The 12,241-nt window shown below is 36.9% G+C and overlaps 1 protein-coding gene and 1 long non-coding RNA gene across 5 annotated transcripts in view; one reads left to right on the top strand and one right to left on the bottom strand.

The window, feature by feature from the left end:
• The window catches only part of LOC307168351, a 26,205-nt gene extending 20,479 nt beyond the window's left edge, over positions 1 to 5,726 (bottom strand). For both annotated transcript variants that reach the window (XR_013822923.1, XR_013822924.1), the window contains exon 1: positions 5,654 to 5,726. This is a non-coding gene — a long non-coding RNA (uncharacterized lncRNA). The remainder of the gene's footprint in view (positions 1 to 5,653) is intronic.
• Positions 4,369 to 12,241, top strand: angel2 (angel homolog 2). 3 transcript variants are annotated; one of them, XR_013822922.1, is made up of 10 exons: positions 5,770 to 5,984; positions 6,541 to 7,025; positions 7,119 to 7,345; positions 7,929 to 7,998; positions 8,441 to 8,862; positions 9,324 to 9,432; positions 10,360 to 10,399; positions 10,584 to 10,750; positions 11,051 to 11,375; positions 11,635 to 12,124. XR_013822922.1 is itself a non-coding variant. In XM_079888196.1 (9 exons), the coding sequence occupies exons 1-9, from the start codon at positions 4,690 to 4,692 to the stop codon at positions 11,200 to 11,202; spliced, it is 1,680 nt and encodes a 559-aa protein (XP_079744322.1). In that variant the 5' UTR covers positions 4,369 to 4,689; the 3' UTR covers positions 11,203 to 12,241. The 3 variants fall into 3 exon arrangements, 2 of the variants coding, with proteins under 2 accessions (XP_079744322.1, XP_079744321.1); XM_079888196.1 differs by lacking the exon at positions 5,770 to 5,984 and adding an exon at positions 4,369 to 4,697 and having other exon boundaries at positions 11,051 to 12,241; XM_079888195.1 differs by having other exon boundaries at positions 5,793 to 5,984; positions 11,051 to 12,241.

Raw genomic sequence — 12,241 nt, 5'->3', positions numbered from 1 at the left:
TTTGTATTATCAGACAGGCTGCAGTGTTAATTTTGCGTTTTTTCGAAAAAACATATTGTATTTTAAGTAAGTAAAGCACTTTTTAAGTACCTCTTCATAAATATTGCTGTTTTCAAGGGTTTTCCAGGACTTAAATGTCAAAAAGTCAAATTCAAGTACTTCAAGCACCTTGTGCGAACCCTGTTTAATTCAATTTAATGAATCCTGGCTGAATAGAAGTATTATTTTCTTAAAAAAAAAAAAAAAATCTTACTCACCCAAAACTTTTGAATGGTAGTATGTATTTATATTAGGTGTAATTTTCCTAATTAAAAAATGTCTTGTCTAGAACCCTGTAGCATAACATGAGCCAAAAATCCATTTTCTATTCCTATAATAATATTTACATCTGGGAAAATGCGAACATGATTGAGGATCGGTCCTTTTGGAAAGAAGGAATAAAACAACAGATTAAACAGCGGCTCGATTTCCAACCAGCTGAACATGAAGTCACACTCGATTACTATTAAATCAATACATCTGAGCCGCTGGTGGCTTGTCTTTGCTGTAAGGTAATTATACTTTAATTCAAGTCACATTTTACACTCCAGCTTGATCCTATTAAAGAGTGAGATGGCAATGGCCTTTGCTCGCTAAACTACTAATCTGCATCTACGCCTGCCACCTGATGTTTCGCGTAAAGTCTAAATCGCAATAAACCTCCGGGCCTTCAAGTCCACACAACGACAGAAAGGCAGGTTCAAACGGTGTTCTGTTACGTTACACACATGATAGGCTGAAATTAATTTCATCATAACTGTAATGAGAGCACTGAACATTGAAGCGGAGAATGAGGAGTAATCGCTATTAAATACAGTAGCTGTGTTAATCAAAATATGTGTCTTTATTGGTGGAAAAATTAGCCGACTAGTTTAATGAGTTTTTAAAATATTGCAAAATATTGGATGTGTCATTCCTGTGGCATCCTATACAGTTTTGCAGTGCACTGTTGGTGCTCTAAAAAAAAGAGCATATCTTTATTGAGAATCATTGCTCAGTGACCTTTTCCACATACTGTCCTTGGGGAAGGAAAGAATTGAAAATGCATTCCACACATCATACTAAATTTATGCAAGATCTCCGTCTACTTTGACCCATTTACCGTGGCACTTCTTGAGCCTTCTGCCTCACGGTTATCTGCAGATGTTAATATTTGATGTATGTGTGTGGTCAGAAGGACCAAGGTGAACCTCAAAACTGCTGAGGCTGACAAGTGTTATAAAAGAAGCTGTTAATTTTTCATCCCTGGGTTTTTGCATGGTAATAATGATTGGAGGGGTTTGCATGAAAATGTTAAAGCAGAACTAAAAATAATCAATCCTTTCTGAGACATCGCAATAAGAAAAAAAGAAAAAAAATCAGCTCATTTTAACAAAATGTTGCAGTTTGTCTGTCTCTATAGTCTTTCTCCCAGTATTACCTCCAATTACAGCACAACACCTCCTCTTCTAACGTCTCTTGCTGTGTCAACACGTTTTTTACGCCAAATTACACCTACCACCCAACCAATTTATATTTAGTCAGTGAAGACATTTCAGTGTACTTATTTGTTTATTTACTTGTCGGTTTGACAGCCTCTCCAAATGATTTTAAAGAAATGTTCTCATAAAACTGGTATTTATGCAGCAAATGCACAGAGCAATATGAGCTAATGGAGTGTGTCGGTGGGTAAGGTCATGAATGCCAGATGGCTGGAGAGTGTTGATCAGCAGCCTTATTAAAGGTAACAAAAAGGTCTGGATTTGTGGGACCGTGACTGCATTGTTTTTGGAAAATTCTGATGCTCACATTAACCAGCAATATCGGAAATATGAAACACAAGTTAAACCGTAGGTATACGGGTTTGATTCATCTTTGTGTTCAGCTCTGTTTTTTAGTCATCTGCCTCATCCAGGAGGGTGACGAGTCTGCATACAGACAAGAGATCGAATAACTTGCTGTCTGGGGCAGTCATAATAACAAGCTCAACACACAACAGTGGAGATAGTGGACTTCAAGAGGAAGAGGAACACCCCAGCACTCCCTCCACTCACCATCATGAACAGCACTGTGGAAGCAGTGGAGTCATTCAGGTTTCTGGGCACTGCCATCTCACTGAAGTGGGACAATCATAGTGGGACTCCACAATGAAAATGGCCCAGGCCCAGTTATACTTCCTTCACCAGCTGAGGAAATTCAACCTGCCAAAGGAGCTGCTGATACAGTTCTACTCAGCCATCATTGAGTCTGTCCTGTGTTTATCTAACATCTATAGCTGTCTGATTTGGTTCACGCACCAAATCAGACATCAGGAGACTACAACGGACTGTCTGGAGTGCGGAGAGGACTATTGGTGCCCTCCTTCCCAGCCTCCAGGACCTGTACTCTTCCAGAGTGAGGAAAGGGGCAGGTAAAACCATCACACCCCAGCCACAACCTTGAACTGTTGAAGGCACTAGAACATCTAGACACAGGAACAGTTTCTTCTTAACGGCTATTTCTCTCTTGAACAGTTCAATGCAACTTTGTTGTGCAATATCCTATTTATTCATATTATTATTCACAATACTGTAAATATGTTCATTATCAAATTTTTATTCTGGCTAAACCTATTTATGTGTTTATACTTTTTAAAATTTTCTATTCTTATATGTTATGTGTTATGGGCAAGGTAAATTCCTTGTGTGTACAAGCACACTTAGCAATAAAGCTCTTTCTGATTCTGATAACCCTGGGTTTTAAAGACCTGCTCCAGAGACCTTCTATACGTCTAAAATCCTACAAAGAGTGGTTCTGAATCAGACAACCAATCATAAACCGCCCAAGTTGTTTAACTTATTAAATAATCATATGCATTGTACAGTTGCAAAAACTCTCATGCTTATTCTAAAGGTGATGGATACACATTACACAGGGCAACTTTTTGAGCAATATTGCTGGGCAATGTTGCCGTCAACGGGCAACCAGATGAGACACAGGGCCCACGACCGATCTAAATTATCCAGATAGAAATGTATTGCCCATTTTCAATGGGAAAGTGCCCAAGCAACAATCGCTCGGCAAGATTGCCCAGCAACATTGCACAAAAAGTTGCCCTGTGTGTCATCACCTTTAGACTTACTTAGACTTAGAAAACTTTAATGTCCCCAAGAGGCAATTTGTTGTACAGTACAGGCATATTGATACATAATCCACAACACAAATCTTTTCCACATCCACAATGTCATAAATAAATAAATAAACACATTTCATCACATTTATTCTCCAGTCAACCCCTCCCCACACCTTATTTGATTGGGTTATTGCCATGGGAATGAATGAGTTTTTTGCTCGGTTGGTTGGTTCTAACCTAAGGGTATCTATATCTACGACCAGAAGGGAGCGGCTTGAACTCCACTGAAAGTGGATGGGTTGTATCCATGCAAACCTTGTCTGCCTTCTGTGCCAATCTGGTCAGATATAGTTGGTACAGGTCTACCTGTTATTTACCAATGATTTTTCCACAGGTTTTAACAATTTTCCCCAATTTGTTCCTATGGGTGATTTTTGAATGTCCATACCAGCATACAATTCAGTAGGAGAGAATACTCTCAATAAAGGACTTTAATACTCTCAAGATCCATTAAATTAGTGTTGAGATTAGCTGGAAGTTGTCTCTAAGTCTGTTTGCTCAAATTTGTGGGTGGATTGTACTGAATGCTGATGAAAAATCTGCAAATAAAACGCAAGCACGTGTTTTACAACCCTCAAAAGGTGTGTATAGATCATTTAAAATCACTACAATGGCATTGTTCGTCCCCCTCCCAAATCTGTAGGCAAATTGTAGAGGGTCAAGATCACGAGGGCACATTCATTTAAAAAAGAAAAAAAAAGATGTGCATGGATAAATCATTTATAATAAATAATTCAATATTCCACAAATTATGATTTCATGATGACTTTAATTTAGAATTGGAGTAATAAATACATACTATTATGTTTGCTGTATGTTTCAGGAAACTTACACTAGGGCAGATATACATGGCAACATTTACACATTAATTAAGTTATTAAACAGGATGCGTGTCTTTGGCTAATAACCCCAGGGTTAACCTGACAGCAAATGTACGAAAAGTGTGAAATATGAAACATGATAACCGAGGATTCTGTTTACCCTGGCTTAAGAATAACCAAAGTTAACCATTTCAATTCTGAAAAGGCTATTTGTTTATTGAGTAGCCTAGTAGAGTGAATGGAGTTTAACCCGGGATCTATAAGACAAGAGTGACGTCTAGTGGTTACAACATTTGTTCACACAATACATTTATATAAACCTATTGAACCCAGATGAATTCTTTTGGACCCCCTAATAATAGTTAGGCCTAGCTTACAAATATTTTGTCTTGATAGGAACATATATTATAATTTAACATATACTCTATGAATTGCAAATTACTAGCATAAATAAATAAATATTTAAAAAAGACCAAACGTTCGAGATGTTTTGTAACAACAGCACGAAACCATGCGTTCAGAGAAGACAGACAGGGAGACAAGAGAAGACAGACAGGGAGACGAGAGACGACAAGCTGAGCATTCCACTGGGACACCGACAACAATCATTTAATATCTGGATGGATCGAGAGTTCCGCGGTGTGTTTATCGACACTGCTGCATAGTTTTATCTGTAAAATGCACCGGTAAGTGAAACGCTATTTCCACTGCTACAGTGGACGTTTACTTATATATGCGGCGCAAATCTGAATGAATAGGCCTATTCTAACGATCAAGCCTTGATTTAACGGCAGTTCCATGCCCTGGGTTGTTGTCACACTGCTCAAAAACAATCAGATGTCTACATTTACTGTAACTAACAAATTTGCTTGTGGAGGACCGACCGTTCTTGTGTTTTGTCACATAATGCTTTCCGTCATGACTAGTTCGAGTCTGAATCCTTTCCGCGAATCGATTCTTTCGATCTTTTTTTTTTTTTTTAGCATTCCAAAACATCAACGCATAAAGGCAATACAGATAGACATGGAAACAAACTAAAAATAAAGACAAAAAGATACACAGATACAGAAAAAAAGAGGTTTGGTAAAGAGCCAGAAAAGTTTTGTTTATGGACTTAAAATATATGGCTAGTAGGAAACACAAATTAATATTTCCATATTCTCTTTTTTGAGTAGTCAAACAATCCAAAGAAAACCTCTTTAAAAAAATAAATAAATAAAACTGTTTAAGTTTTACTTAAAACAGTAACTTATCCACTTACAAAATAAGATTGTATACACATTAACAAATCTGACCAAAATTACTGTCTGTCTGTGTGTGTGTCTGTCTGTGTGTGTGTGTGTGTGTGCGCGCGCGCGCGAAGGACTGGGTATTTAGTTTATCTAGCCTACATCTTGTTTGTTGGTCTTTGTTAATTGCAATTTCTAAGTATGTAAGTGGTGTCATCATCAGCCAGCTGGCTAATAATAGTTTGTCTATTGTCAATTGTAATACATTAAACTACTACTGGAAATAAGCAGAGCTAAAAAATGAGAGGAAGCATGTCTAACTCCACGTGACAAAGTTAATATTGGTAAATATAATTTAATAGCACTATTATTTCTATGTCCTGATGGCTCTACAAACTGCTTTATTTACTTACTTTTCGCGCCGTCACTCAAATCATCGGTGCACTCCATTCAAGCGTCGGTCAATTCACTTGTCGGTTCTGGTTCTCGACTGATGGTAATTCATAGAAAAGATCCGACTCAAATGAACGATTCATTCACGAGATTCGGACATGGCTGGTGACGTCATATTCAAACGCCATCATCTGTGTTTTGTTGTGTTAGCATGTTACAACAGCTAGACGTCTTTTCATAATAGTTTTCGGGTTTCAATCATGTTGCTAAAAAGAGTCGTTTTACGATAAGAGGACGTTACATGCCTCGACACACTCATTCTAATTATGTCAGACCAGGAATACCTCCAAAGTAAGTTAATATATGGATTGTGAGTTTTGACTATGTCGATGACTATCAAAAGCAAAACGGCATGATACTATTATCTATTTTAATATATCAACATAATTATGGAGGCCTTTAACAGACTAAATAAAAATAAGTATGTAATGAAATTATTAAATATATCATGGGAAGTTTCGATAGATAAATATATGTATGAAATGTATATCATGTCGTAAATTAGGTCATTTTTATTTATTTGTACATAAAGTTCATTATGCTCATATATTGATTGCAATTGCATAGTTTAACTGTGAATTTTTTTTTACTATTGTAACCACAGGTAAAAGCATGAGTGACTCTTGATTTTCATGCTTAGTTTCTAACTATGATATTAGAAAAAATAGTAGCATAAACACATTTACAATACAAACCATAACTTAGTAAAGTCTTATTTATAATGATTCTACAATATTTCAGGCAAGGTAACTTAAGTTAGTGTAATTGTTTCATAGTAAAACCATGGTAAATATTTCTAAAAGTTTGCTCTGTGGTATAATAAATGAGGTTTTCTTTCCTCTTGCAGTCATCCCATGTTTGCCCGGTACCTGAGCACAGTGGGCTTTCCACCAGCTCAGACCGTTTACAACCACTGGAGACACTGGTATCAGCCTAGTCATTTATGGTGGACACAACCACCTCACTGGCAGCATCCCTCTTCCTCCTTCAGCACTGTCAGACACCTCTCCAACAGGCCCCCGAGACCTCCGGATCCGTACAACTGGAGTTCCTGGAGGCGATCTGAAATATTGCCACAAACTCAACCCAGACGAGGCCTTCACCTTTCTGCATTTCTGATGGACCGCTCTGATCGGGAGCCATCTCCTAAAAGGAGAAAGAGTGCGGATGGAAGGCCGGCAGGGGAAAGATCTCAACGCTCACCTGAACGTATACCTCCAAATGGCAGCAGGAGTCCAAAAGGAAGTCCTGAATGGCTACGCAATGTAACCGGCATTCCAGTGCCTCCTGGAAAATTTCCTTTAAACCCAGAGAGGACTGAAGCCACACCAGGTGAATGATTTGGATGCACATTTTAATTCATATTGATGTATTGGTATGTTGTTGTGCATAAAAAGCCAAATCCATAATCTTTTTTCTTCACAGAGTTGAAGAGACACTGGGAGGATCTTTCTCAACTTTGTAATGCTACATCTGCGGAAGGGGGGAAACAAAAACGGCCATTTGATTTTTCTGTGATGTCCTACAATATCCTCTCGCAAGACCTGCTCTGTGATAACACGTATCTTTACAGGCACTGTAATCCTCCCGTTCTGGATTGGCGCCATAGGTTTTCAAACATCATCAAAGAGCTGGAACAACACAGTGCTGATGTAAGTGAAGGGGCCTTTCTTGAAAGAATCATTTGTTCGAATATTTTCATTATTTCTCATTTCCGCGTAAAACTTATTTAGGTAAAATTGATGGATTCAATTGTTTAATACCGTACGTTGTTACCAGTCACACATCACTACTAAAATGCCATTCAGAACTGTCTGACTAGCTTGACCTCTTTGCCAGCAAATTTCTAACTTTAGAGTGTACAAACATTATACATGTTATTTTTATGTAATGGTAGGGATACACAGATATTAAAATTCCGGCTAATATCAATAAGCCGTTCATGTTATGACTGATAACGGTAAATGTCAGGTGTTAAAATTCTATACTATTTTCTCTAAATAAATTAAAAACACTAAAAACTCAATTATTTTAAATGCAGGAGAAAATTAGGTGCTATAATGTGCAGTATGACACATAGATTTTAAGATTTGTTAAAGATTATATTTAGCAGAGTTATTAAAAAGACTAACTTTAAGTGAGTGTTAGATGCCTAACGATGCTTTGTTTTTATATTCAGTGGACAAGAATGGATGATTTTCTTTAAAATATCTGCAATAACTTTTTTTTCTATAGATAATGTGCCTGCAGGAGGTGCAAGAGGACCACTATAAACAACAAATCAAACCCTCGCTAGAATCTTTAGGTACTTGCTTTACTTCCTTGATATCTCTTTCCTGTGATGGCAAAGCTTAATAGAAAAATCGACTCAAGAAACATTTCTCACTATCAACAAAATGGTAGTGGTGCTTAATATTTTTTGTGGATTTTGATATATTTTTCAGGATTCTTTGATGAACAGAAGGTTCAATAGAACAGCATTTATTTGAAAAAGTTTTTTTTGTAACATTGTAAATGTTTTATGTCACTTATTCAATTTAATGCATCCTTGCTGAATAAAAGCATTAATTTCTTTGATTGATTGGTAGCATGTAAGTAGAGGGTTTCACATTGAAAATCTGGGATTCCAAATCTTGTGTAAAAATGAAAATTTTACACTTTTAACCTTTTTTAACCATACTTTATTCAATAAATAGTGAGAAACAGGGCTTAATTTTTAATGCAGCAATTCTCTTCCCTTAAAACAGGCTACCATTGTGAATACAAACGGAGAACGGGACTTAAGCCTGACGGCTGTGCTGTGGTCTTCAAACGTGAGCGCTTCTCTTTGGTCTCCTGTCATCCTGTGGAGTATTTCCGGCGTGGCATCCCTCTCCTGGACCGTGATAACGTGGGCCTGATTGTTTTGCTGCGGCCCATTGACCCCCATAGCTCTCTCACCGACATCTGTGTGGCCAACACACATTTACTGTACAACCCTAGGCGTGGGGACATTAAACTGGCCCAGCTGGCTATGCTGCTGGCAGAGATAAGCCGGGTGGCCCAGTTACCTGACAGCAGCGTTTGTCCTGTGCTGCTCTGTGGGGATTTTAACTCCATTCCCTGGTCTCCCCTGTATCGCTTTATTAAGGACAGCAGACTGCACTATGATGGCATAACCATTGGCAAGGTAGAGAATCTTGGGGCATTTCCTTGCTTTTTATTTTTTCAGATTATGGCTGCGTCCGAAATCGCTTGAGTAGGTACTTAATTTGAATAAGTAATTACTTCACAACCACTAAAAAGTAAAAGTGTGTGTAGTATGAATGTTATCTGGACGTACTACATTCGCCATGATGTCATTATCATGTGACCTACCAGCGTCAGTTACGTCGCTTTATCTCCATTCATAAATCCCCTCCCATGGCATCATGGGATAGTAAAGTGTCCATCGTATACACACCTCAGAATCTCGCCAGAAGAAGTAGGTCATCAGGGTACTTTTTGCCTACTCTTTTATGAGTACTGTCAATTTGGACGTATTTCTTTTGTCACATACTGTTTTTTGCCTACTATATGGTAGGGAAGTATGCGATTTCGGATGCAGCCACAGTTTTGGCATCTCTTAAATTTTCTGACTTGATTTTGCAGGTGTCAGGACAGGAGGAGAACCCAAGGGGGCAGCGTATTCTGACTGTGCCAATTTGGCCCAAAAGTCTAGGCATCTCTCAGCAGTGCCAGTACGAAAGCCAAACAACAGGTCACCTTTCAGCCCTTATTACATATAATATAATGTAAACAGATATTAAGAATTTCCAAGAACATTTGAAAACTGTAACAACAAATATTATGTTCCACAGTGTATTTTAAATGTTATTTCTAATGAACACTGTAAAAACAGTAATATTTTTAAATATTATTACTGTTTTATAAAGCTGTTTTCTATTAAAAAATAACAGCATTTATTTGGAATAGAAATATTTTATAACAATGTAAAAGGCTTAACTTGCACTTTTGATCAATTTAATGCATCCTTGCTGGATAAGAGTAATAATCTATTTCTAAAAAATAAAATAAAACGTAATGACCCCAAACTTTTGAACGGTAGTGTATGATCTGACATTTTTTTTGCTGCTCTGTTATTAACAGTTACAGCAAATACAGTAACCCCCAAACAGTTATGTCATAAATACAAATGTATGATTGTTATAAGATTAGATTAAAAATATCAAACAAAGTGGCATGTGAAAATAAATGATGCTAGACCTTTTCTAAAAAAAAAAAAACATTTCCATTTTAGTCATTTTTGCAGGGAATTTTAACTAGTTGGTGTCCTTGAAAAAAGATTTTTAATGCATGTATTCTGTAATTTAGGGCAACTGATGTTACTTCTAGTGTCCAAATACATCCAAATATTTCTCCAATATATCTATTGTTTTATCATTTAAACTTTAGGCAAATGCCACTTACTTTATATATATATATATATACTTTATTTGGCTTAACCTAAGTGTCCAAATACTTTTTGAGCCCACTGTATGCACTTTGAAAGCAACTTTTACATTTAGTCTTACTATACATGGTAAACAGTAATATTGATTTAAACAGAGGCAGTTCCAGCTATAATGCATTCTGGAATAGCTTTAAATGTGCAGCTGCTAACATTTAGTTTGAATTATTTTCACAGATTCTGATTTGAAGGATTTGGAACAAACAGAACTGGATTGGTAAATATAAATCCCAATATATCTCTACAGTGCCTTGCTTGATTCACTCATATAAACCCCTAGTTTCTGTAACTCTTTTTGTGTTCCTGCAAATTTGACAGCTCCTGCGATGTCTTTTCTCAGCGTGTCGAACTTAAATGTTTTTAACAGTAATCGTTCTTCTCTCATGTGATCTGTTTTGTAGTTTCACCGAGCCCAGCATAGAGCACGGTTTAAAGCTGACCTCAGCGTACTCCCACTATCTTAAAGAGAGCGGTCAATCTGAGATCACCACATGTCACTCACGTACAGCCATCACTGTCGATTACATCTTCTACTCCGCAGCTCTGGGGGATGAGGTGGCTCAAGCAGGTTTGACCATTACATCACTATTATCTTTCCTAGGAAACACTCAATAGTTGTTGTTTAATGCAACATTTAATAATTCAGATGATTTATTACTACAGCTATTGTGTTTGCTGTCGCCACATGAATATGTATATCATCAAAGTAGAAGCTGATGCCACTAGACTATCAATGTAAATGTTACATCACCACTCCTGTGGTCATGTGACCCGTGATGCTGCAGTTTGCTGCAGTGCAGTACATTCAACAGCAAAATTTCTGCTGCTGCTGGCTACCATAGTGTTTTTCCCCCCATCACTTACCCAGAATGCAGTGTGCCACCAGAGAAGGGTCTGCAGCTGCTGGGCAGGTTAGCCCTGGTGGGGAAAGATGAACTCCTTGAGGTTAATGGCCTTCCCAACCAGCATAACTCCTCTGACCACCTGCCGCTTTTGACACGCTTCCGTCTACACCCTTGAGCTGATGGCTGACAGAACGAAAAGTGTTTGCGATGATCCTACAGCCTTTAAATCCTTTTGTGGCCAGAAGATAAATTGTTTTACAAACTCACAGTACAATGTAAATGTTTTTTTTAACACCAGCAAAGAAATGATTCACAGATTCTCTTAAAGGAATAGTTGACTTAAAAATTGTAATTCTGTCATCATTTACTCACCCTCAAGTTGTTTCAAACGTGTATGAATGTCTATCTTCTGTTGAACACAAAATAAGGGCCAAACAGTTGATGGGCCTCATTAACTTCCATGGTATTTTTTTCCCTCATAATATGGAAGTCAATGGGGTCCATCAACTGTCTGGTTACCAACATTTTTTTAACTATCTTCTTTTGTGTTCAGCAAAAGAAATTCATACAAGTTTGAAACAACTTGAGGGTGAGTGAATGATGACAGAATTTTAATTTTTAATTTTATTCCTTTAAGACTGTCTGTAACAATCTTGAAGCAGAAGTGGAACCTGTCTATAAGTTGTAATCATAGATACCTGATTTTTCCAGTTAATTATGGGGACATTCATACTATACCCAATAAATTAGGGATGTTTTATTGTAAATTATGGCAGCTTTGATACTAAGCGAGTCATTTCATGAAGATGTTAATATTTACAAGGTATCTCTGTTTCAGATCTGCATCGTATTAAAGATTATTTAAAAAAAAAGGAAAAATAAAAAATGATTTTATCTTAAAGCTGTTGAAGTATTAATGTAGTGTTGTATTGCTGTTCATTTTTTGTTATTATATTTGATATATTGTTTTATCGCTTTGCTCTACTTTTTGAGCTACAGGAAGAGAAAATAGAAGCAAAGATTCTGCTTTTTATACATTCTTAAAGTTATTTTATTGTGTTTTGCCATATTTTTCTATTAAAATGTCTATATAGTTCTACATTCTTATTTGTATAGTTATTTACATTAGTTATTTTAGTATACATCAAGTTAAACTAAATGAAAATGATGCTTTGGCAACTAGCTGAAATAAAATAAAGTTTTTGTATTATTTC

Source organism: Squalius cephalus, assembly GCF_949319135.1.
Source record: "Squalius cephalus genome assembly, chromosome: 12".
Taxonomy (NCBI): domain Eukaryota; kingdom Metazoa; phylum Chordata; class Actinopteri; order Cypriniformes; family Leuciscidae; genus Squalius; species Squalius cephalus.
Note: the sequence above shows the minus strand (reverse complement) of the source record. Positions and strands in the feature narration are given on the sequence as shown.

Bases quoted from the DNA above. Each gene is read 5' to 3' on its own strand.
- angel2 (XM_079888195.1), top strand. From the start codon at position 5,935: ATGCCTCGACACACTCATTCTAATTATGTCAGACCAGGAATACCTCCA. The intron at 5,985-6,540 runs GTAAGTTAATAT...TTCCTCTTGCAG, and splicing joins AGACCAGGAATACCTCCAAA to TCATCCCATGTTTGCCCGGT. The intron at 10,751-11,050 runs GTTTGACCATTA...TCACTTACCCAG, and splicing joins GGATGAGGTGGCTCAAGCAG to AATGCAGTGTGCCACCAGAG.